Genomic DNA, 27219 nt, shown 5'->3' on the forward strand with positions numbered 1-27219 from the left:
TTTTTTTTAAATGTGACCAGTCCAGCCTCCACAGCCATCATTCAGGGAAGAAACTCCCGTGGAGATTTCCAGTCATCCCTACCAACTGCCACCCATGTCACAGGCAAGCCAGGTTAGGTAAAGCAGCAAGATGGATAGGAGGTAGAATGTGCCAGGAAAGTCAAGCCATCATCCCTTTCTCTACCACCATTTTTCCTCTGACTCCAGTGGAAATAGCTCAGAACCCTGAACTCAAGGGCTTTGGAATAGCAATACACCTGCCCCACAGATGAGTGTTTTCAGCCTGGGCCCTACAGCCATCACTGAGGGGAGCTCCTACTGTGGAGTAGTAACCCATATTTCATGTCACCACTAACAATAAAACTGCTGACCATCTGCCATTGAAGAGCAGATAAGCCCAAGGGGCCCCACCACCCAGTCCTATTTATAGCACAGCCCCCATAGTCATCGTTCTGGGGAGCAACTCCTGTGGAGATGCAACCCAGGAATGGATTCTATGGCTACTGTTCAGCAACCATAGCTACAGAAGACTCAGAAAAACATCCTCAACACCAAAGTCCTTGGTTCTGTCAAATTGTTCAATATCAAAAACAGATATGATTTTATTGGTGGAAGTGACATTAAAGATGCATTATCATCTTCTTTGCTACTGTACCCTAAATATCATAAGCTTTTCCATCAGACATGCAACTGAAACCTACATGTTGTCCTGTTAGAATATGAGCTCCTTGAAACAGAGATTGTCTCATTTTTCTAATTGAATCCCTGGCACTTAGCACAGTGCTTTGAACATAGGAAGCATTTAATAAATGCTTTTTCATTCATTCATTTATCGGTTGACAGTGTGGTCTATAAAGGTGATACTAGGATGTATAAATAACAGCTTACCACATAGGAATTATTAAATAATCTTCTCACCATACTCAGCACTGGTCAGATCTTTATTGTGAGCAGTTCTAAGTTTCATAATTAAAAGGTAATGTGGAGATAGTTCACAGGGAACTACAGAAAGGATTAAAGAGTTAGGAAAGAAGACCTTTGAGAAAAGATTAAAGTGGGTTTGCATAGCCTGAAGAAGAAAGGGCCCAGTGTCAATTTAATAAGTATGTATAAATGTCTCATGAACTCAGAAGTTAGTGCTCAACTGTTATTCACCTCCAGTGAGAAAAAGAAAAAGAAGAAAGGGGTTTAAATTGCAGCTTGAGGGAATCAGATCAGACATAAGGAAGGCTTTGTAAGCAAAAGTTTCTAGAGGTACTCAACTGGGCTATGGAGGGAAATTGTGGAGTCTATTCTGGAAGCTTTTAAGTAGGGTAGTTTCTTTTTTCTGGGCTAGTTTAGGTATAATCCTTACCAAAGATGGGATAGGATTCTCAAAAACCTCTCAGTAAGAGTTTGTGTTTATACTTGTAGATCTGGTGGTAAGGTTGGGCAGTTATGTAACACATTTTCTTGTGCTTATAATTTTAAAAAAGTTAATACATAAGCACCATTTAGAAGTTCAGAATTAAAATTGAAATGTCATTGCTTAGCCAGAATGGTTAGTGAATTTTGTTTTGTTAACATTGATATTAGCATCAATGTGGCAGCTAGGTGGTGCAGCAGGTAGAACACTTGGCCTGGAGTCGGGAAGACCTGAGTTCAAACATAGCCTCGGACACTTATGTGCTGTGCGATCCTGTGAAAGTCACTTAACATCTGTTTGCATCAATTAACTCAACTGTAAAATGGAGATAATAACATCACTTACCTCCCAGGGCTGTTGTGAGAATCAATGAGTTAATATTTGTAAAGTGCTTAGCATAATACCTGGCACATAGTAGGTGCTATGTGTTAGTTATAATTATTGTTATTGATGGAAAATTCACTCTCAGCTAGTAATGCGCTTAATATCTCCCGGTGGTTTTATTTTGCTGCCAGTTTTAAACATGATTTGGTTTTTGTTGAATTCTGGGCAATAGACATTTTTATCAAGTTGGTCTTTCTTGCATGGGTGGACAGGCCAAAAAGTATTACGTGATTATAGATAACTTCCAAGTGGTTCTTCAATGAAGGGTGGGGTGGGAAGGGCTTGATGCAGCCAGCACTAGTCATTTGCAAACAGGAGCCACTGGAGGACTTTACCATCCATAGGGTTCATCTTTGATCATAGATCATCTTTGATCTGGACTCTACCTTGGATCTCCCCCACCACAGTAGTGAATACTTTTGGCAAACCTAAATCTCTCTTGTTTCCATGGAAGCATAATCCCTTCTTTTAACTCTAATGTTCTACTAGTGTTACTGTATAGCAGTAAGATAACTGTTAATCAAAGATTAAAGATGAGTTCTCACACAAAGGACAATGGAGAGGCACATCATTGATGTGTGCAGACTGCAGCTTATAACCAATGAGGGACTATGAAGAAAAGGAGTCTAGAATATAAGAGAATTATATGATAATAAAGTCTTATCTTATTCCCTCCTAAGTCCTTACCAGCTGTGCAGTCTCTGATCATTGACTGATATTACCTAGCCCACACTTACCAATTTCAAAGCCTTAGAACAAGTTCACATCATCTTTCCCCTAACTACTGCAGTAGCCTCCTAATTGATATCCCTGCCTCTCTGTCTTCTCCAAACAATCATCTATGCAACTGCCAAATTGATGTTGTTAAAGCAGAGATCTAACTATTGGCAGTCCCCTGTTCAAAAAAACTTCTATGGTTGTCTATCACCTGGACTAAAATACAAATTCCTCTGACTGATGTTTAAAGCCTTTCACAATCTGGTAAAAGCTTCTGTCACTGGTCTGATATTTCTCAAAGTTGGACTCAGCTCAGTGGTATTGGGACCCTTCAGGACTTTGAGGATCTATGATTTTGTTAGTGTGGTATTCCTTCCATCAATCTGAATTGCTGTTCTTCAATTCCTTAATAGTCTACCTTCGTGAGTTGCTGTGGCCAAAATAATCACCAAAAAAAAAAAAAAACAAAAAACAAAAAAACAAACCATCTCTTGGTAACCAGCTTCCTGTGGAATAATTGTCTTAGACTTTTGATAACTTGCTCCTCGAAAAATTAGACTTCCTCTTTAAACCCCAAAGACCCAGCTATTTAGAGCAGGATGTTTGCATGTGCAAACACATCATTTTACAGATGAGGAGATTGAGACTGCAGTGTAGTGACATAGGTCATTAAGTGACAGAATTGATATTCAAACACAGGTCGAATGATTCCATATCCAACACTCCACTGCACCCTACTTTTTAAATTTTTTAAAAAGCTTGGTAGATCTATAAAAGTTTGTTTTTTACTAGCATAGACTTTGAAAAACCTGCCAATTTCACACAACAATGAAAAAGAACTTTGGAAGACAGCTTCAGTGGGGGGAGGGGTGGAACACAAGGATGGTACCAATGGTTTGGATTTTCATATTGACCAGGACAGTAGTTGAAAAAAATAGTAATAGGGATGGGTACCAGACATGTGATTTCTTTGATCTTGAGGATGAGGAAACTCCTTTTACCTATTCAGGTTAGCATGTTTTCTGCAACTAATATTGTTAGGGAGCTGCTTAGGACACTGAGAGATTAAGTGACTTGCCCAAGATCACACAGCCAATATGGATCAGAGGAAGCACTTTAACTTAACATAGATCTTTCTAGTTCCAAGGCCAGCACTCTATCTGTTACACCATGCTGCTTATATAACATTACATAATGCTTTGATTTTTACAATGTACTTTCACATTTGAGCTTCTAAACAACTCTGAGCAGTAAGGTTGAGGTTCTTATAATCTCCATTTTACAGATGAGCAAACTGAGACTCAGAAGGGTTAGATGACTTGCCCAGAGTAACCAGCTAGTTACACTCTAAGGCAGAATTTGAGCCCAGGTCTTCCAAACTCCAGATCTAGCACTCTAACTGCTATCCAGAGGAGGAATCCCGAGCTTGGGCTGCTATAGTATGAAAGCAGTAGAGGAGAGTGACTTTAGGAGAGAATTATAAAGTTGGGACTGCAGAAAATAAGAGGATTCTGGCTGAGCAGGATAATATGATCAGGGATTGGGATGGTGATGGAAAGTCACTGGAGTCAGAATGATGTTTATTCTCAGTCTAATCAAATGATCATTTACTACATATATGTAAATCAATCAACAATCAATGAGCATTTATTAAGCACCTAATATGTGCAAAGCACTGCACTGAATCTTTGGGATAAAAGTACAAAGAATGAAACAATTTCTATTTCCAGGGAGATTATATTCTAATGGGAAAGACAGTAAATACATATATGAATATATAGCTTAAGTATGACATGAAAAATATAGATTATAGTTAATTACAAGGTATTGTGGATAAAAAGTATGGGAGAGTATTGCTAAAGACTTCAGGCAGAATATGGGGCTTGAACTGCATATTAAAGGACCAGAAAGATTCTGTGAGTTTGAAGTGAGAAGGAAATGGTTCTAGGCATATGGGAACAATTATTACAAAGGCAGGAGATGGAGTATCATGTGTGAGGAACTAATGGAAGGACAGTTTTACTGGACTGCAGAGTGCTAGATGGGGAGCAATGTCTAGTGAAGATGGAAAGAGGCTGGGGCAGAGTTGTAAAGGATTTTAAAAGTGAAATAACAGTTTATACTTTAACCTAGAGGCAATAGGAAGTCTCTGGAGTTGATTGAGAAGGTAGAGTCAATGGTCAGATCAGTATCTAAGAAAAATGACTTTGGTAGTTGTGTGGGGGAAGTACTAGAGTAATGTTAAATTTGAGAGAGAGATCAATTAAAATAATTAAAATATTAAAATGATTAGTATTAATGATTAAATTGTTATAATTTATTATTAAATATTTAATACTTAAATTATTATAATTAATGATTAAATTATTAAAAACAGGCAAGAGGTGATGAGAATCTGAACTAAGATGGTAATTGAGTAAAGAAAAAAGTTCTGTGGAGGAAAGAAACAGCAAAACATGGCAACTGATTGGATATAATCAGATGGAGAGACGGACTTGGATCTATTGAGAGAAATAGAACATTGATTCTTCTCATATGAGTCTGGTGTTTGATTGTCTCCATTCTAGCTATAGCATCATATAAAGAGTATATAGTACTATTGCTGACATTTTGTAATTGTTCCCATAGTAGTTGAAGAGAGTATTATTGAGGGTAAAGGAAAAGAGAATAAGCAAAAGGTACAATGAATTTTGAAAGGTCCATTTTTATTGCTAATAAGCAGTGGTCATAAAATGGATCTAACAAAAATAAAACATGAATAATGCCAAAAATGGAGAGTAATTTTCCCCATAATAAAGGGAACAAAGAAAATTTCTCTACTCCCCTAAAATAAAAACAATGATGATTTCTTCTCCAACAACAGCCATTTGTTTTAAGCTAATCTAGTTGGGAATTTTGTTGTTATTATTGCTGCGTTGTTTTGTGTTGTTTGTTTTGTTTTATGACACTTTGTCATTTTGTTTTCATTTCTGAGCTCTTTCAAGATTCTTTGCTTCTTTTCAGTTGAAAGTTAAATTGATCTGAGAAGAAGAGGGGAAAAATCAAAGAGATTTTAATTGTGAGCAGTTAAACACACCTCGTAAGTGAAGTTGCAGCAATCTGTTTGCCAGCCTGAGATTCTAGGGAAACCTATCATAGAGAGCTAGAGAAAAGTGTTCCCAGTAGACCTCTCCTGCCATATTGCAGCCAACAGTTTCTTAATCTGCCTCAATCAGTCCTGACTAATCCTGTTTCCAAATCAAGAGCTACTCTCTGCTTTCTCTATACAGAGAAGAACAGATGGGCCAGAGGCAGCTGGGTGAACTTTCTGCTTCTTCAAGTCAATAAGAACTTTAGAACATATACTTGACAATGTATGTAGTACACTTTGCAAACATTAATGGACTATGTAAATGTGAGTCATTGTTATCATTTTATCTGAACCTCACAACTCTGTGTGATAAGTCCTAGAGGTATTATCTTTCATTATCAATATCTTTAACTATTTTAGTTAAATAGTTGTGTTGACCTGAAAGTTTGGTTAAAGAGACAACAAGCTAGATGATAAGTAAATCCATATTGTTTATTCCCTTAAGTTAGCGCATGTACATGGAGCCAGAGCTTTAACTCTGACTGAATCAAGCAATTTTACCAGGATATTTAAACCCTGACTCAGGATTTCTGTGTTAATTGATAGGCAAATGTCAGATCTAGGATATCTGTGTTTCATTTACCACCATCAAGGTAGTGTCTGGGTTAAAGGTGCCTTAGTGGTCATAAACAGAAGAATGCTTTTGATCAGCTTTAGCAGTTGACACAGGAAAGGGTACTTAGTTCACTCAGGAAGAAATGAGTAATTCAGGTTTTTGACCCTTATTGGGGCTCAATTGATCTTAAATGATTATCATTATCAATTATCTTCATTGTACAGATGAAGAAACTGAGACTCATGTGAGTTTAAGTAACTTTCTTAGAGTCACATAGCTAGTAACTTTCAGAACTAAGATTTGAAACCAGTTCTTCCTAAATCCATTTCTAGCAGTCTAACTACTATGCCGTATAACACTCAATTTGAGTCTCTGGTTATAATTATAACATTCATCTAGAATCACATACCTAACGTCTAAACTAAATCTATACCAAAATGTGAAATCACACAACATTTCTTTAAAATTAGCATCCCTCCGTAAAGTATTTATGTTTTTATTTGATATAATTGAATGAAACCAGTTTTGTTAAAAATGTACAGATACTTCTGAGTGTTGAGTACAAAAGATTTGATTAATTAGATTTGTTTCATATATTAACAACTCTATTATTTAACCAATACCAAAATCTTAAAAATTATCTTTAAGTTTTTCGTTTTTACATCTTAAAAAAAACCCACTTCACTCAGCCCAATATGAAAAGCTTAACAATTATCTTTAACTTGTTTTCATCTTTTAATCATAAAAATAAAATTGTATTTTCCTTCTTTAAAAAGAATATTTGTTTTGTCAAAAAAAAATCTATCACCGCTGAATTTTTCCTGCTGCTCCCCTCGGACTCGGTGGCCTCCGAGGTCCCTTCTAACTAGGGGTTCTGTGAACAGAAAGGTTCTGTTAATAAATGTCCAACTCATCCAGCTTTAGAATCGCTTTGATGTGCACAGCAGAGAAGCTCAGAGACAGGAACTGCTCATTTGAGAAGTAAAGTAGCTTTGTTAAGTTTGTGTGGGCGGTTGCGTTCTTTTCCATAAAGAGTCAACATACGCGCCTGAGCTTTCTATAGGTTCTTTGTTCCCTTAAGCTAATCGCATAATTTTTTTTTAAGGGATCCTAGTTGGAAGGACCACCTTCTTACTATTTTTTCTGCCTTTACTTTCTATTTTATAAAGTCTGTTCTTAGACCTTGGTAGCCTGTTAGCGATGTGAATGGCTTGCCGCTATTAATGTGGTTAATTCTGGGGATTCAGCGTCACTCTCCAGGGTGGGTAATGAGATAGAATGAAGACGGTAATTCTAGGAAATATTCTACCGCCTTCTTCAGAGGTAAACCTGAAAAGGTGGCTTCTATAAGCATGAGTTTAGTTCTCAAGAAATCTAGGGTAAACTTCATAGTACAGTTCTAGACTTTGCTCACCTGAGACAACGTGACAATGAAACTGATTTCCTAATGCTGCCAAAAATGTATTTAGGCAGAAGCCAGGGTAAATATTTTCTCTGAATTTTAAATGGGAAATATAATTGAATTATATGATTGATAGGGCAGCTAGATGGCCCAGTGGGTAGAGCACCTGGTCTGGAGTCAGGAAGATTCATCTTCCTAAGTTCAAATATGCCATCTGACACTTACTAGCTGTGTGACCCTGGGCAAGTCACTTAACCCTGTTTGTCTCAATTTCTCATCTATAAAAGTGCTGGAGAAGAAAATGGGAAACATTCCAGTGTCTTTGCCAAAAAAACCCCAAACAGGGTTATAAAGAGTTGGACACAACTAAAATGACTCAATGACGATGATAATTGAGTAAGCTAGTGGTCTTTCAGAATTATAATCCATACTATAATATAAAGTAAGATTTGAATAATATGAAGGAGCCATAAAGACACTGGAAAATCAATCTATCAGCCACATTTATTAAGTGCTTAATGTGGACCAGGCAGTAAGTGAAGTTCTGGGATTACAAAACGGGGGAGAGAGAGAGAGACAGAGACAGAGACACAGAGAAGCAGGGAAAGACGGATAGATGGCCCTTCCTTCAAGGATCTTATGTTCTAATGGGAAAGACAAGTATATGAGTTAGAACATATAAAATAAATACAGAATAGGTGGCAACCTTAGAAAGGATGGAAGGAACAACTTAGGGTGGGTAGAGATCAAGAAAGGCCACCTGTAGGTGGCTCTTGAGATGAGTCTTAATAATTAGCATTTATATGGTGCTTAGAAGTTTGCAAAATACTTTCTAATTAACTCATTTGATCCTCACAACAACCATGGGAGTATTATTCCCATTTTAAAGATGGAGAAACTGAGGCAGAGGTTAAGTGACTTGCCCAGGATCACACATTTGAATTCAGGCCTTCCTGACTCCAGATCCAGCTTTTTTTTTTTTTCCCTGGTGCTTTCTCCCTTATTCTTGGTGCTCTATTTTGGTTCCTTTTCTGTACCTGGCACTGGAATCCTCCTCATTCAATTATTACTGCCACCATGCTACTTTCCTGGCCAGATCCTGTCCCAGTGTCTACTGACCTCTATCTGTCTTCCTAAGCTGCCCTGTACTGGAAAAATGATTCATTGACTTTTTCTTTTCTTTCCAGACCAGAATTCATTCTGATGTGTTCTCTAGGTTGTTATGGAGGAAGTGTGTTGGGAGAGCTAAGTAAAAATGTTTCCTCTCATTCCACTATCTTGACTGTGACTTTCCCCCAAAATGACTTTCCAAAAGTATGCATCTGACTATGCTAATCTTCTACTCAATAAATTCTAGTAGTTCCCTACGACATAAAAGATCAAATATAAACTCCTTTGATTGTCATGTAAAGATCTTCACAATCCAGCAACCTTCTTACTTTGCCAATCTTCTTATATTCTACTGCCCTCCACGTAATCTATCACCCAGCCACACTAATTTATTTGCTGTTCCTCACGTATAGCACTCTATTTCCTGCCTCTGTGCTTTTGCCTAGAATATCCTTCCTCCTAACCTCTCTTTTAAAATTCCTGACTTCCAGGCAGCTACATAGTAGAAATAGATAGAGGGCTGGATCTGGAGTCAGGAAATCCTGAATTCAAATAAATTCAAACACAGTAATCAAGAGAATATTAAAAGATAAATATGAGTGAGAAATCATAAGGAACTAAAAAGGATTAAACTGTTTATGATAGTATATAAGCAGATGATATAGTTCCCTCTGAACTTTATCATCACTATGGGTCTTTGAGAAAATCTAATTAGACAGAGAGCCTGGGTGTGATTCTGTTGTTTTTTTTATAATCTCAAAAGAAAATGGGAATGGGTAGGGAAGAAGAATTCACTTGAAGAGACAGAAAAAACAGGGATAACTATCCCACAAATTAGGGCTTTCAATAAAGAGCTTATACAGTGGAAAGGGCAGTGGGAAAAGGGGGAGTGAACAATATTTGTACCTCATTCTCACCTGAAATGGTTCAAGATGGGGATGGGGAGAGAATTCATATACACATAGTTGGGGTACAGAAATTCATCTTACCCAAAAGAGAAGAGAGAAAGGAGTATGTATTTGGGAAGAATAAGAGAGAAGGTAGATGAAGGGAGGCAATGGTCAGAAGCAAAAGAGAATCTTTAAGGTCATGGTTTCTAAGTAAGTGAGAAATTAGGGAATTTGAAGGACTATCAACATATATATTGAAATTCCCTGGAATGAGAAAAGGAGTTAAGGTTGAAAAGGAATACTGCAAGCAGGGCACTGGATTCATTGGAAAAAGAGGGAAGAATGGTGGTCGGGAGATAAGCTCTTGGAAAAGGAAATGGCAAACCACTCCAGTATCTTGGCCGAGAAAACCCCAAATAGGGTCACAAAGAGTTGGACATGACTGAAATGACTCAACAACAACAACAACAACAACAACAACAGATGACAGCTATCAGAATTTGGCTTAAATTGGTTTGAATGAAGCTCACAGTAGGAGGAGTTACTAAATGTGTTTTTTAGAGGGAGAGTCTGGAAGGGGCAATAAGGAGCAATTAGTACTCCAATTCTACCTCCACAAGCCAGTAATTTGGAGATATGAGTGAAAGCGTAACTGGTACTAAATAGAGTGGCTAGGGACGTTAACATTCTTCTTGTCCCTCAGGCTCACAAGCTAGGTGTCATCCTCAACTCCTCACTGTCTTTTATCCTGTTGTTAAGGTCTATCAATTTTACCTTCATAATATCTCTCCTGTATGTCCTGTATCCTCCCTCCCCTTCCCTGGTGTAGGTTCTCAACATTTCATTCCTAAACTATTGCAATAGCCTGCTGTTGGAAATCCTTGACTTAATTCTCTCCCCATTCCCACCCAGACTTTACTCAGCCTACTCAGATTAAAGTGATCTACCTAAAGTGCAGATCTGACCAAATTATGCCACTTTTCAACAAACTCTAGTGGTTTCCTGCCATCTCCAGGATCAAATTAAAAATGCTCTGTTTGGCATTCCATTCTCTTCACTACTGGTCCCCTCTAACTTTCCAGTTTTTTTACGCTTTAATCCCAGCCATTTACTCTGTAGGCCAATGTGGCATTTGTTGTGATGATTAGGGGAAAGGGAAGTAGTTTGTTAAAATTCTGCCCAGCTGTTGTTGATCCACATTGTATCCTTGGACCATCCATAAGCCCAAGATAGAAGAAGGATGGTTTCTCTAGTTATGGAGGTCCTGGGAACCTATCAAGGAGGTAAGAGAAGGCTTGTACTTACCATGACTTGCCTTGTTTTACACCAAAGCTAAATTAAATGATCATTTTTCCTGGTCACTAATTGTATGACTTAGCTATAAAATAGGTATCCTGATTCAACCATTCTAGAGAGCAATTTGGAACTACGCCCAAAGGGCTGTAAAATTGGCATACCCCTTGATCCAGCAATACCACTGCTAGGTCTATATCCCAAAGACATAAAGAAGGGGAAAGAATCTATTTGTACAAAAATATTTGTAGCACTTTTTATGGTGACTAGGAATTAGAAATCAAAGGGATGTCCATCAATTGGGGAATGGCTAAACAAGCTGTAGTATATGTTTATAATGGAATATTATTGTGCTGTAAGAAATGACAAGCAGAATGATTTCAGAAAAACCTGGAAAGATTTACATGAACTGATGCAAAGTGAAGTCAATGGAACTAGGAGAATGTTATACACAATAAGAGCAATATTGTTCAATGAAGAATTGTGAATGACTTAGCTATTCTCGGCAATATGAAGGACTAATGATGAAGCATAATATCTGCCTCCAGAAAAAGAACTGATACTGTTTGAATACAGACTGAAGCATGCTGTTTTTCATTTTCTTTCTTCTATTCTTTTTCTTTTGAGTCTTCATGTACAAAATGACTAATATAGAAATGTTTTACATGATTATACATGATTGCACATTCACTATATCTGATTGTTTACTGTCTCAGGGAAGGAGGCAGGGAGGGAGGGATAAAATTTGGAACTCAAAACTTTTTAAAAAAACAAATGTTAAAAATATTTTAACATATAATTGGGGGAAAAATAAAATATATTTTAAAAAATAAGCATCCTATTTGCACTTTCACAAGCTTGTTTGAAGATCACATAAGAAAATGTATGCCAAGGACTTTGCAAACCTTAAAACACTTCATAATTATTAATTATTATTATGAAGTTATTCATTTTTCACCTAATTATAGAATTTTAAAGTCATAAGGGACTTCAGCGGCTATCTGGTCAATGTATAACTGAATGAGAATATCTCCACAGTATACTTGACAAGTGGTCATCATTCATTCAACAAAGGTCTGCTATTTACCTACCAGGATGCAATGTAAACACTATGATTTGGAGGAAGATACAAATAGAAATAAAATATGGTCCCTGCTGTCAATAAAGTTATAATCTCTATGGGATGATAAAGAATATACATAGCTGAAATACCTTTTAGTTCACAATAAATGCATGAGAGAAAGACAAAGTCCTGTAAATGCTGATGAGATCCCTAACAAGCTAGGGAGGGTCTGGTAAAACATGGAGGAGGAGCCATCCATGAAGAAATGGAAGGAACTGTGTGGAGCAGAAATAATATAAGCTTGGAAAAGGTAGGTTGAATTTCAGATTGTGGAGAGCCTTGAAAACTAATTGAGAGCAAGAAGGGACCTTAAAGATTGAGAACAAGAAGGGGCCAGCTAGGTGGCACAGTTGATAGAGCACTGGCTCTGGAGTCAGGAGAACCTGAGTTCAAATTTGGCCTCAGACACTTAACACTTATTAGCTGTATGACCTTAAGCATATCACTTAATCCCATTGCCTAGTCAAAAGAAAAAAAAAGCACTTAAAGATCATCCAGTACAACCTCATTTTACAGATAAGGAAATTGAGGTACAGGTAGGTTAAACAACCTGTATAGTGCGTTTAAAACGTTATCATTTTATAAAATTCAGTTTATAGTTTTCAAAGAACTGTGGTTCAGTCATTTCATTTGCATATGACTTTTTGTGACCTCATTTAGGGTTTTCTTGGCAAAGATACTAGAGTAGTTTGCCATTTTCTTCTCCAGCCCATTTTACAGATGAGGAAACTGAAGAAAAGAGGGTTAAGTAACTTGTCTAGGTACACAGCTAGTAAGTGTCTGAGGCTAGATTTGAATTTGGGTCTTCCTGACTCTAGACCTGACTCGCTATCTGCTATGCCACCTAGCATCCATTTTCAAGGAGAGCTGTTTGCACAAAGTGAGACTGAGCAGTACCCTTGATATACATCACTCTTAGAAGTAGAGGCAGGTAAGATTGCTTAGCTTCCATTTAACTTGACTTCTTACCCAGTGTTGTAATATCCCGTACAACTTTCCCTGACAGGTGGTCATCAAGCTTCTTTTAAATATTTATAATGAGAGGCAGGCAACCCAAATTAACTTTGAAAAGTTAGAAAGTTGTTTCTTCTATTCAACCCAAAATCTGCCTTTCCATACCTTCTACCCATTGATCTGAATTTTGTCATCTAAAACTACTACAAGATGATGATAATCCTACTTTCATAGAAAAAAAAACTTCATTGAATTGAGTCACTTCTTCCTGTCAGTCCATTTGTTTGCCACTAAATGAGTAATTCTACTTTGCTTATATCTTTATTTCTTGTTACTACATAATTCATAATTCAAGTAAAGTAAATAAGACCTTTCGAGCATTGTGCTTGCCCTAACCTGTCATGCTGAGCATATGCCCATTAGCTAATAGAAAATCATAACAAGGGGCCATGGCTTGTCGCTAACAGTAATGGCCATTTTGGCTCAGACAGATTTTTTTTTGTCTCCCTTTCTTGGCAAATTAGATCTTTATAAGATTTTCAAAATTCCTGGACAACTTATTATTCCACCATCTTGGACTTAAATTGTGCATTATCACTCAGAATCAATATAGATTTGGCCTGATGAGTTTATAGGAAAAATATTCTCAGGAGGATCAACAGGAGAACTCAGAGGAACTCATAATTTTCATCAATAAGCATTTATGTAAGCCCTATTTTTTAAAATTGCGTCTATTATAAATTAATAATGCCATCTGTGACTCAGTAATGAAACTTTGGTTTGGGGTCCTATAAAAGTTAGCCTTAGGACCCTTTCCCTATTTTGAGTCTTGGGATACTCTATGTACTCATTAAGTAACAGATATAAGAAATTCAGCACATATTGTCTCCCTTCCGTATTGTCAAGGGGAATATGTCTGGCCAAAGCAAAAACAAACAAACAAACAAACAAAAAACCCCACAACTATCCTAGGTTGTATTTTCTCCTAATCAGCAGCTGGGAGAGAAACAAAGTTTTGCTTACAGTTGAGCATGGAATCAACTAGAGCCAGTAACAATAGCTATTTTCCTAAAGTTCAAGTCTGACAATGTCACTCTCCTTTTCAAGAAACTTGAGTGACTCCCAATTGCCTCTGGGATAAAATCCAAACTCTTTTGACATTTAAAGCCTTTCACATCTGCCTCTAGCCTCTCTTCAGGCTGCTTCTCTTAATGCACATTATACATTGTTCAAATAGATCTCCTTGCCTCTCTTTGTACATAGCATTCCTTTTTTACCACACCCATATATTTGCATCAGCTGCCCCCTCTCTCTTACTAGTAATGGTCTCCCTTCTTATCATTGTCTCTTAGAATCCCTAATTCTAAAGCTCACCTCCTTCAAAATGCTTTCCAAATTCCCCCAGTTATTAGTGCCTTCCATAAATCTCTTTATTTTAGATGTGGCTATCATAAACAAAATTCAAACCTATGCAAGGAAATCCCATTGGATTTTGAGTCCAATGCCTTAACCACTCAGCCACCATGGATGGGGTGTTTGGGATATTTAGGGAAGACTAGCACCTCTGGTATGAAGGCTTGCTGAGCCCTTTTCAGGGCTGCTCATCCACCTGTGGTGTCCACCTGTCCCCCAGCTCTCACCTGTGGCTCCAGGAAGCTGTAACATGCAGCAGTGGCCACACTCCAGTAAAACCATTTCAGCAGATGGGTTAAACCAGGTTGAGAGTAGCTGACGAGCCTCAAACCCATTGGTGCATTGGGGAGATGCCTAGCATGGGGTACTAAGCCTGTGAAGACTTTTCCTAGCCAGATGGGAGCCATTTATTCCAATGGCCATGAAGGCAGCTGAAGCAGGTGCTGTGGAGTACTTAATGCTTGGTTAGACATTGGAGAAGCCAAGGTCATTCACTGCATCCCAGACCATTGCTAGTCATTCTGACTTTTGTCTTGCCACAGGACTCTGGAAGAGAAAAAGAGGTTGACAACTTTGTGCACTACTGCCTCCTTAAATGCAAATTCTCAGGGAAGTCAAAACACCACTTCATGATGCCATTGGTCCTCTTTGCAAATGAAAGATGAACAGTAACTTTTATTTTAAATATATCCTATAATTACTTATCTGTAGACATACTATATCCTCTAGTAGGATGTAATAAATTCTTTGAAGACCGGGAATTTCTCACTTTTGTATGTGCATTCCCAGCACCAAGCACAATGCCTCAAACCTAGTAGGTACTTAACAAAAGAATTTTGAGTGGTTGCTAGTTCTTTTTTATTAAGTACATTTTAAAGTTTACAAATAAATTCAATGCATTTTTTTATTTGATCCTTACAACAAACTCTACTAGGTAGATACTACAGGTATTATTATCTTCATTATACAGGTGAGAAGTTAGATGACTATCCTATTCAGTTTAATTCAACAAGCATTTATTTAGCACCTACTATGTGCCAGCACTGTGCTAAGCTCTGGGGATACAAATAAGAAAGTGAAAGACAGTCCTTGCCCTCAAGGAGTTCACTATCTTTTTAAAAATATTTATTTTAAATATTCATTAAAATTGAATTCTGAATTATTTCCCCCCTCATATATTGAGAAGGCATGCAATATGATATAAATTTTATGTGTGAAGTCATGTAAAACATATTTCCTTATTATCCATATTGGAAAAAAACAACAATGAAAGCAAGAAAGATAAAGAAAGTAAAAAAAAAGAGTATGCTTCAATCTGTACTCAGAGTTCTTCAATTCTCTCTCTGGAGGTGGATAGCATTTTTCATCATGGCTTTTTTGGAATGGTTTTGGATCATTGTGTTGATCAGAGTAACTAATTTTCTTAATTGATCATTGTTACAATATTGCTGTTACAGTGTTCTTCTAGTTCTGCTCACTTCATTTTGCATCAGTTCATATAAGTCTTTCCAAGTTTTTCTGAAACCAGTCTGCTTATTGTTTCTTATACAACAATAGTATTCTATCACAACCATATACCACAACTTGCTCAGCCATTTTCCAATTGATGAGCATCCTCTCAATTTGCAATTCTTTGCCACCTCAAAAAGAGCTACTGTAAATCTTTTTGTACAAATAGGTCATTTTCCCTTTTCTTTGATCTCTTTGGGATATAGATCTAGTAGTGGTATTGTTGGGTCAAGGGTGTGCATAGTTCCAAACTGTTCTCCAGACTAGTTGGACCAGCTCACAACTCCACCAACAGTTCATTAGTGTCTCTGTTTTTTCATATCCCCTCCAGCATTTATCATTCTTCTTTTCTGTTATGTTAACCAATCTGATAGGTTTGTGGTGGTACCTCAAAGTTGTTTTAATTTGCATTTTTCTAGTCAGTGATAATTTAGATAATTTTATGTGACTATTGATAACTTTGATTTCTTCTGAAAACTGCCTGTTCATATCCTTTGTCCATTTATCAATCGATAAATGCCTCTTATTTTTACGAATTTGGTTCAGTTCACTATATATTTGAGAAATGAGGCCTTTATTAGAGAAACGTGCTGTAAAAATTTTATTCCTGTTTCCTGCTTTCCTTTTAATTTAGGCTTCATTGGTTTTGTTTTTGCAACACATATTTAATTTCATGTAATCAAAATTACCAGCTTTACTTCCTGTCATCCTATCTTGCATGATCATAAACTCTTCCCTTAGTTAAGATCTGACACGTAAAATTTTCCATACTCCCCTAATTTACTTATGATGTCATTCTTTATGTCTAAATTATTTGCCCATTTTGACCTTATATTAGTATATGGTGTGAGATGTTGGTCTATGTCTTGTTTCTGCCAAACTGCTCACCAATTTTCCCAGCACTTCTAATCAAATGATGAGTTCTGACTCCAAAAATTTGGATCTTTGGGTGTATCAAATGCTTGATGTATCATGTGTCTAATCTATTCCATTGATCTACCACTGTATTTCTTAGCCAGTATCAGACTGTTTTCATTATTACTGCTTTGTAATATAGTTTGAAATCTAGTACTGCTAGACTGCCTCCCTTCACATTTTTTTTCCATTGATTCATTTGGTAATCTTGATTGTTTGTTCTTCTAAATGAATTTTGTTATTATTTTTTCCTAGCTCCTGATATTTTGATTGGTATGACACTGAATAAGTAAATTAATTTAGATAGAACTGTCATTTTAATTTTTATTTATTTATTTGGCTAGGCATTGGGGTTAAGTGACTTGCTCAGGGTCACACAGCTAAGTAAGTGTTATGTATCTGAGGCCAGATTTGAACTCAGGTCTGACTGACTCCAGGGCTGGTGCTGTATCCACTGTGCCACTTAGCTGCCCCTGTCATTTTTATTATATTGGCTCATCCTACCCATGAACAATTAATATTTTCCCATTTGTTTAGATTTATCTTTATTTGTGTGAAAAGTGTTTTGTAATTGTGTTCATATAGTCCCTGGGTTTGTCTTCGCAAGTAGACTCCCAAGTATTTTATACTGTCTGCAATTATTTTCAATGGAGTTTTTCTTTCTACCCTTCCTGCTGGATTTTGTTGGCAGGAGCTTACTATCTAATTAGGGAAGACAACACACAGAAGGAAGCAAAAAAGTGGGGAGAAAGGGAAGGAAAGGAAGGAGAGAAGGTACCTGGGAAGGATATGATGATGGTGGAATAGAATCCAAAGAGTGCAGCTGGTGGAAAATGTTTGGACTGTGAGCCCTGTGACCCCTCTTTAAATGGAAGTTTTGGGAAGAGTTTTTTGCTCTGCCCTCTAACAATCAGAGGACAGAGGCCACTGATGATGTGTGTAAGTACCAAAGTTGATGCAGTCTCCAGGGTGATGATTTTTCTAGTGATGGTATTTTCCTGGGAGCAAGATCATGGTGAAGTCAAATCTAAGGAATGCAGCTGTTGGGGAGTGTCGGTCATCATTTTAAATGAAAAGAGAAGAAAAGGGCTTGATTTCAGATGTTCTAAACTCTAAGTCCATAGCACAATGCTGCAGGGGAGCAAAACAAAAATTTAAACTCAGATTTGACTCCGTTCCCTGTGTTCTAGCCACTATACCACACCTCCTTATAGTGTACACGGAGTAGTTCTATAGAGAAAAACATAATAGTGGGGATGCATGGCAAAATTATTGTATTTGTCCCTGCACCAGTTGACTTTTTCTCATTTTTTGCTACATTTCAGTATTTTGTGGCCCAAGAACTCTTTAAATAAGGTCCCATCACAACTCTGACACTTATCAGGTATATGTGATCTTATTTAAGTCACTTAACCACTTTGGGTTTCAATTTCCCCACCTGTAAAATAGGAATAATAATACTCATATTATCTAACAGGATGGTTGTGAAATCCAATGAGATAAATATATCATGAACTTTGTAAATAGTACAATACAGATTTCAGCTGCAATCTTAATAGTGAGAGGTCCATATAAGAAAATATCTGCATCATTTTATTGTCCTAGTTGTCCTTGTCCTAGTTGTTTAAGTGGAATATTAAAAAATTTAGAAGGAAGAAGAGGGAAAATCATAAATATATATGGACCCACAGTGCAAGTCATAAACTTTCTTTTAAGAGAAGTTTATGCACTTTAGACGTTTTCCCTCCATCAACAAAAATAATTATCTCAGCAAAACAATTCTCAGAAATCAATCAAAAAATACCAAAGCAGACTCCCACTTTAAAACATTATGGTGTCATCCAAGATTGAAACCTACATTTTCAAATATGAGAAGAAAGCAGAGATTGTAGATTATTGGCCAATGAGCTGGACTTTGAGTCCTGGGAAAATTCTAGAAAGGATCATCAAAGAGACAGTTGGCAACATCTAAAAAGGGAAGCAATGATTACAAAAATTAGTGGGGCTTTTTCTAGAGTAGATCATAAGAGATTAACCTCATTTCTTTTTTTTTTGATAATTACTAAACTAGAAAAGAGGAAAATGTTGTGGATAGAGATGACTTAGGTTCTAGCAAGATTTTTTATTAAGTTTGTCATACTGTTCTTGTGGAGAAGTTGGAGAAATATAGATTAAATGATACAAGCAGTTAAATTCCTAATTGGTTGAATGGGCAGACTCAACAAGTGAAAGGTTCAGCCTGTTCTCTAGTGGAATATGCTAGGGAATCTGTTCTTGGTCCTGGGGAGTTTAATATTTTTATCAATGACTTGAATAAAAGTCATTGAGAAGTAATTGACTTAGAGTCTGAAGAGTAAGGCTTTTTTTTTTTTTGACATGGTTAATGTAGAAATTTGTTTTGCTTGACTACGTATGTTTGTAATGGGTTTTGTTGAGGCAACTAGGTGGCACAGTGGACAGAATACTGAGCCAAGAGTCAGGGAGACCTGAGTTCAAATATGGCCTCAGAAACTTATTAGCTGTATGACCTCAGACAAGTCACTTAACCTCTGTTTATCTCAGTTTCCTCATCTGTAAAATGGGGATAATAATAGCGCTACCTCTCAGGGTTGCTGAGAGATCAAATAGAACTTAGCACACTGCCTGGCACATGCTTTCTCAATCAGGATGGGGGAAGTAGGAGGAATAGAACTCAGAGCTGAAAAATAAAATAAAATTGAATTAAAAAAGAAAAAAATGATCCAGGGATCTTAGTGAACCATAAGTTCAGTATAAGTCAGCAATGTCATATGCCAGCCAGTGTGTATTTCAACTGCATGAAGAGATTCCCTCCAAGAATAATAAGATGATAGTACAACTATATTCTGCTGAAGAATATCCCAAGAAAGGAAGCCATTATGGTGAAGGGTCTTGAGTACACAGTAGAAGAGGATCAGTTGAAGCACCTGCACATTTTTGACCTGGAAATGAGAAAATTCAGGGTGGGATATGATAGCCATCTTCAAATATTTGAAGAAATGTCCTGAGGGGGAGGAGGAATTCGGCTTATTTTCTTTGGCTATGGAGGGCAGAACCAGGAAAAATGGGTGTAATTTGTAGAGACAAATTTAGGCCTAAAGTCAGGAAAACCTTTTAACCTCAAGCACTGTTCAGAATGGACTGGGCTGTCTCAAGAAGTAGTAGATGTCTGTTCCTTGGAGACCCTTAAGCAGAGGCTTAGTCGTCCACTGGATGGACTTGTCATAGTGAAGATTCCTTTTAGTTCAGTTTGGATTAAATGGCTGCGGAGGTCTGTCCCAACTCTCAACTTCTGGGTTTCTGTGATCTACTTCTCAGCTTTGAGGAATTTTTTTTTAATGTGAATCAAGATGCACGTGTATTAGGAAAAGAGCTGATTAAATCACACCTCCAGGAAACAGGAACAAAAGCTGTTAGCTAATGCTTTGAAAGAACATGATTTTAAATATGTCTTTAAAAAGGGAAAAAACTGGAAAGCAAAGAGTCAGAGAGATAAGAATGATTTCAAATGAGAAACTTGGTCTCTAGGTTAACCTTCTTTGAAGATGTTTAATAAGGCTTCACCTTCTTTTACTGCAAAAATTTACATAATCTACTTTGAAGGCATAATGCAAACTAAGTATAGTAAAACATATAGTTTAGTTTATTTTTTACGTATTACTTTGTTTTAATTTTTCCAAAACAATATTCAAATGGTCTGATTTATTTCATTCAAGCTAATAATGTTTAATATTTACAAACTAAAACAGGAACTGACAATATACAGGTTTTTAAACAAACAAATCTTTCAAAAAATTAACTTCTATGCCACTTTACCAACTAGAAATTTCTTAGGCACCTGCTTATGGACTCTCCTTCTTTCCAACTCATTATCTTCCTTGAACTTTGGAATTAGGGGAAATGTAGTCAGTTATTCAGTTACCCAATAGAAGGAATTGATATTCAGTTTCATCGGGAGCCCAGGACACACCTTTCTTTGTAACAAAGAATAAAAAAAAAGAGAAAAAAGACAGTTCAGAAAAACCAACCAACACATCAGCTGAGTCTGACAGTACACACTCTACTCCACAGTCAGTCCCCACTTTTGCAAATAAGGGAGGAGAGGTTGAGACTTTATTTATAACAAAGAAAAATATTTAACCTGAACCAATCAACAAATTGATCACATCTGACAGCATATGAAACATCCTTTACCTTTATGAAGTTTTCCATTTCCATACTGAGAGGAAAGAAATACATTTCACTATTGCTTTTCAAGACTGGTCATGTCATTATAATCTCATTTATCTTTTAATTGTTATTATTTACCTTATCGAAGTCATTGTAAGTATTGGTCTCCTTTCTTTTTTGCATCTATTCAGATGTCTTTCTATGTTTCACTAATAATTCATATTCAGTGCTTCTTACTGTGCATCCCATGTGCTTGGGTAGGGGCCTATTGTTGGCCAATCCATGAGAACCAGAGTGAATTTGGTTTAAGGCATGGTCTTTAAGAAAGAAATCTAGCCAGTAAACCCCAAGATATGTAGGTAGGTTTCAGCCTTCAAAATTTACCTTCCTTTGGGCAGATCACTCTCAGGTGAGGTCATGATACCCCATGTGGAGAGAGGAGAGAGAAGAGGAATTGAGTTGCCCAAATGAAACTGGCCAGTTGGGTCCCAGTGGCCAGCTCAGATTACTCACAGGTTGTGGTTTGTCCTTTCTTGAAGAGAACCATGACAACAGGAAGATGATGCCATGACCTGCAAATGAATTGGATTTAAGTGAGGGAGGGCTGGGCAAAGTCATCAGCCTTACTTTCTCCTCCAGTGCCATGTGGGTCCAGTGCCAGATATAGGTCAGGACAACTGGAGATGGCCCACAATGCAGTGGAAGACCTTGGCCTTTATAAGCTAAGGTCTTTTAGGCTAAATTCTCACTTTGACTGAGGCAATGCACGTTGGCCCCTGATGGCTCAGAGTGAATGTAAATAGTAACTGTTTCTCTTTTGGCCAGAAACCCTGAGGGTCTTCCCCTTCTAGATTTTTTTTGGGGGGGCGGGAAGGTATTAAAGGGGCCATCCCTTGGTTTACTTCTTAAACAGCCATAATCACTGAATGGGCATTGCCTCTGTCAAAGTGAGAATGTAGCTTAAAAGACCTTAGCTTAAAAAGGCCGAGGTCTTCCACTGCATTGTGGGCCATCTCCAGTTGTCCTGACCTATATCTGGCCACTGGACCTAGATGTCTCTGAAGGAGAAAGTAAGGCTGCTGACTTTGCACAGCCCTCCCTCACATAAATCCAAATCATTTGCAAGTCATGGCATCATCTTCCTGATGTCATGGTTCTCTTTGAAAATGAAGGACAAACCACATGCAATCTCATTATATTCAAACTCCGAAATTCCTCCTAATTCTGACATGATAGGTAATAGAAAAAGGCCATGTAAAGCAAATCTACTTAAAGTGGAGCCTCATATTTATTTTGAATGGTGAAAAAAGTCTGATTGGTACTTTAACTTGAAAATTAAAATGAAAACTTAAGAAAATGAGCTTAATTTTTATCTTTAACAAAATTGAAATTCCAGCTGCAAAGACACACAAATTCTTAAAGAAAAAAAAATCAAATGCTGATTTTTTTAGTATAGTTTTCCCAACAAAATTATAAGATAACACAATACAATGTACTTCCTTTACAGTAAGTTCCTTAGGACAAAGGCTATTTTTTTTTCTTGTATGCTTAGCACAGTCCCTGGGACATAGTAAACACTGAATAAATGATTGTTGACTAACTGATATGCCTCTTTTCATATTTGAGTCTTTGTAGCATGATCATAAAGATGGTTATTGATACCAAAATGTTAGAGGTCTTCATTAGTTTTCCTAATCTTTGAATTTTCAAATAATTTTCCTTTGAAGTTCTTACCAACGGTTATAGGCTGACACTGACAGGATGAGAGGTGATTAGTGGCATAGACAATAATGTTAATCAGAGATGCATATATGAGTGGGGACTAAGTTTATTAGTAATTAGTTTATCAGTGAATATTGCTGTGTTATGGCAACTTTTGCTTCCCTTTGCAACTTAATAGGGAGATAGTGTGTGAATAAAGAGCCAATCTCACAGTCAGGAAGACTTGGGTTAAACTCATGTCTTAAACACATACTGTTTGTGTGGCTCTGGCCAAGTCACTCAATCTCCTAGTGATTCAGGAATCTCTCTAATATTACAAGTTGCAGAACAATTGCTGATATGCATTGGTAGAAGGTCTTAAGGGAAGGGAAGGATTTTAACACCCGGAGATGAGAAAGGCATGCATTCCAGGACTTGGGAATAGCCAGCTTAAATCACAGAGAGAGATAGAGAGAGAAAGAGAGAGCAACAGAGCAATGTGAAATAATACTGGAAGGTTAGGTTACAGCCAAATGATGGAGGCCTTTATATACAAGGTAAGGAAATTCTCTTTGGTCCTATAGGTAGCAGGGAGTCATTGAAGGTTTTTGAGCAATAAAGTGAAATGGGAGAAAGGAGGACAGACCTGAACTGAGAGAGAATATAAAAAAAAATTAAGCAAGAAAGATGAGTTTGGTCTGACAGAGAAGTCATATTGAGACCATTGTTTTGCGGATTTAGATTTTTCCAGCAATGAGTCCTAGTCCTAGCTTTTTCATGAAAAGGCAATGACTCAAAGGTTATGCCAGTAGAGCAGAAGCTTTGAAAGTCTCACCAAGTATACAAGACTGCAAGTATGCACCTCCTAACTGAGGCAGTGAGGTTGTATAGATAGATGGATAGAGCATGGCACCTAAAGTCAGGAAGACCTGAGTTTCAAGCCAGCCTCAGATACTTCTTAGTTGTGTGACCCATGGGCAAGTCACTTTTAACCTTTTAGCTTCTATCTGTCTCAGTTTCCTCAACCATTAAGTAGTGATAATAATAGTAAATACTTCTTAAGGTTCTTGTGCCCAGGGTTGTTGTGAAGAGGGAATGATATAATATTTGTAAAATGCTTAGTACAGTTCCTGGCACATAATAGGTGCTTAAGAAATTCTTTCTGTCTTCCTTCCTTCCTCCCTTCCTCCCATCTGGGTTATGGACCATATGCCTTGTATCCAAGGGTCATCTTAACTAGTCTTAGAGAAGCTGATCACTTAAGGATGCCCATTGTTATGCATTTTATCAACAACTCACGAAAGTGGTTGACCAGGGCTTATAGAGTACTGTGATCTGTATTAGTTGAAGTGGTAACCACACCAACAAAATCTCATAATCTTTGAGTATCACAGAAAGAGGCAGAGATGAAAGTCATAGGCCAAGATTTTAGAACAGTGTGCCAAGTTCAGCCTGTGATGGTAAAATTAAAAGGAGTCTCTCTTCCTCACTGAAAGAGACTGAATGATGAATGCTCAAAGTTGACAGGAAAAAAAAGGTAGCCTAGGTAACTGTGGGTGATATAAAGTAAATGCCAATAAGCAGCTATTGGGTATATTGACAAGGATATGTAATTGGTGGTATCTAGGTGTTTACTACAAGCAGCTAGATGGCACTGGGCCTGGAGTCAGGAAGACCTGAATTCAAATCTGACCTCAGATACTTACAAGCTGTGTGACCCTGGGCAAGTCACTTAACCCTGTTTGCCTTAATTCACTAGAGAAGGAAATGGCAAGCCACTTGAGTATCTTTGCCGAGAAAACCCCATTGAATGAATTGGTGTGCAATGGTCCCTGGGGTCATAAAGAGTTGGACACAACTGAAGGATTGAACAACAAGTGTTTACTATTTTTAGTCTGGCTATAAGTAAAAAGTATAGAGTAGATAAAACTGTGTTGTCATGTTATATGCAGTTAGTCTTTGTAGAGGACGTGCTGGTAAGTAGATCACGCATTATACTTTTGCTTCTCTGAGAAATCTACACCTAAATAATGGGAATTTGGTGGTGTTGAGACATTTTCCAGTTGTGTCTGACTCTTCACAAACTTTTTTGGGGTTTTCTTGGCAAAGACGCTGGAATGGTTCGCCATTTCCTTCTCCAGCTCATTTTACAGAGGGGAAACTGAGGCAAACAGGGTTAAGTGACCTGCCCAGGGTCACACAATTAGTAAGTGTTTGAAGCTGGATTTCAATTCAGGATGATGAGTTTTCCTGATTCCAGGCCTGTCACGCTATCCACTGTGCCATCTAGCTTTCCCATCACTAATGTGAATTAGTGGCTCACTAATCACTGGGCCTTTGCACCATTAGCTTGGTGGCAGCTACTTAAACTTATCTGTTCTGGTAAATGTTCAACAACTGACTGAAAGAATACATGATCATGACATACTTTTAAGTTTAAACTACATCACTAACACCTTTCTCCATTACTTTGTAAAGTCTAGAAAGCAACAACACAATAAATCAAGCCTCAATTTCAAGCATTTGTGTATTTCCAATGTATAAATGCTTCCACTGAAAATTTAACAATTGGCTCCCATAAACCAGTGAAAGCTGGATCCAGCATTCCCTCTCATAGAAGAACCTTTCAAGTGACCAGGATATCACATTATATACATGGTATAGGGCACAATGTCTTCCCTTTTCTTCTTTCCTTGCAATTCTTAAGGGATGAATCCAGGCTAGGGTTCAGGAAAGTTTATCGGATCAGCTCTATGACAGTGACCATCTGTTTTCAAAAATATTTTAGATCAGTGATGGTAGTAGGTTTCTGCCAAATGGTTAAAAAGCATTTTGGATTATTTCAAATTTACATAAAATGTCATAGTTGGTTTTTAAGGAGCATTATATTGTCTGAGGAGGGTAAAGTTTTATCATGTATAGGTATGATTAATATAGTTGTGATTCTAGATATACACAGTCTAAAAGACATGGTATAAAAGAATTTTGGACGAAAGTATCTCATTTCTCCACCTTCTGCTACCCCAACTTCTCTCTATCTCTCCTGCTATGCCTGGCTCAGAACTTGATGTTGATTTCTTTTATTTGATTTCTCTCTTTCTTTTTTTGCCCCATTTAGGATGATTCCTCCATGTTCTTCCAATTTGGCCCATCAATTGAACAGCAAGCTTCTGTAATGCTCAACATCATGGAGGAGTATGACTGGTACATCTTTTCTATCGTCACCACCTACTTCCCTGGATACCAAGACTTTGTCAACAAAGTCCGCAGCACCATTGAAAACAGCTTCGTGGGTTGGGAGTTAGAGGAGGTCCTTCTGCTTGACATGTCCTTAGATGATGGGGATTCCAAGATCCAGAACCAGCTGAAGAAGCTTCAAAGCCCTATCATTCTTCTTTACTGCACTAAGGAAGAAGCTACCTATATCTTTGAAGTGGCTAACTCTGTAGGGCTAACTGGATATGGCTATACGTGGATTGTGCCTAGTCTGGTGGCAGGGGATACAGACACCGTGCCCTCAGAGTTCCCCACTGGGCTCATCTCTGTATCATATGATGAGTGGGATTATGGCCTTCCTGCCAGGGTGAGGGATGGGATCGCCATAATCACCACGGCCGCTTCTGACATGCTATCTGAACACAGCTTCATCCCTGAGCCTAAGAGCAGCTGTTACAACACCCATGAGAAAAGGATCTACCAATCCAATATGCTAAATAGGTAAGAGTGTGAAGCAAGATGAAATCAGAGGGTGGAGGAAGGAGGAAGGGTTTCAAAAATGTGAATTGAATGGTGTAGAATTTCAGCAACAGTGAGAAATGCAGGACAAAATAGCAGTGGGTTGGAGGCTGGTGACTGGGCTGAGGGCCTAGAACAATTAATGGTGGGGGTGATTCTGATCCAAATTGTGCTTCTTTGTGTTTCTGTTCCAAGTGTCCTTGGTTGTTGGTGTAGCAGTATACCCCAAGTAGGAGGAGACGAGAGAAGGCCAATCCACTGTTTCCTCTGGAATGCCACCTATGATGGGTGAATGGTGAGCAGGTGATACCTAGGTCTGTGGGCATGCCAACAGTATTCTCCCCTCACAAACTGGGCTGGATTATATTGGGATGCCAGTATTTCCCCCATTGAAGCAGGCCACAGTCGGGGCAGCCTTTTTGGTTGCTTCTGGCAGCTGGGTCCCCTGCTTTCATCATAGCAAGGCAAGTCCTAAGTATGGTCATTTTCACCTGGTATCAGCTCCTACAACGTAGAAAACAAACAAACTACAGTGACCCTGTATTGGGAGTACTGTGTGGTATGATAGAGGGTATATTCTTCAAAGGTAAGAAATCATGCAGGTTCTATTGAGTTGGGTCCTTGCTGTCCTGCTGGGCTCCATTATTTCTGCTCACTCACCCATACAAATGGCTAGAGTTTTTGTCCCATCTAAAGGCCCACAATTCAGTGCTTATCCTAGAATACTGGCATAATCAGTGATAAATTTCCATAACACAAATGCTATCTGTACCTCATGTCAGACTCTTTCCCCA

At 37.8% G+C, this 27219-nt stretch overlaps 1 protein-coding gene across 1 annotated transcript in view; it reads left to right on the forward strand.

Annotated features, from left to right (window-relative positions):
- GRIN2B (glutamate ionotropic receptor NMDA type subunit 2B) overlaps positions 1 to 27219 on the forward strand; it is a 458209-nt gene that overhangs the window by 160047 nt on the left and 270943 nt on the right. Inside the window, exon 2 of the mRNA XM_027856453.1 lies at positions 25809 to 26407. Within this exon, the coding sequence (XP_027712254.1) occupies positions 25809 to 26407 (599 nt within the window). The remainder of the gene's footprint in view (positions 1 to 25808; positions 26408 to 27219) is intronic.

This window comes from Vombatus ursinus, unplaced genomic scaffold, assembly GCF_900497805.2.
Source record: "Vombatus ursinus unplaced genomic scaffold, bare-nosed wombat genome assembly UNPS02011431.1, whole genome shotgun sequence".
Classification (NCBI taxonomy): Eukaryota; Metazoa; Chordata; class Mammalia; order Diprotodontia; family Vombatidae; genus Vombatus; species Vombatus ursinus.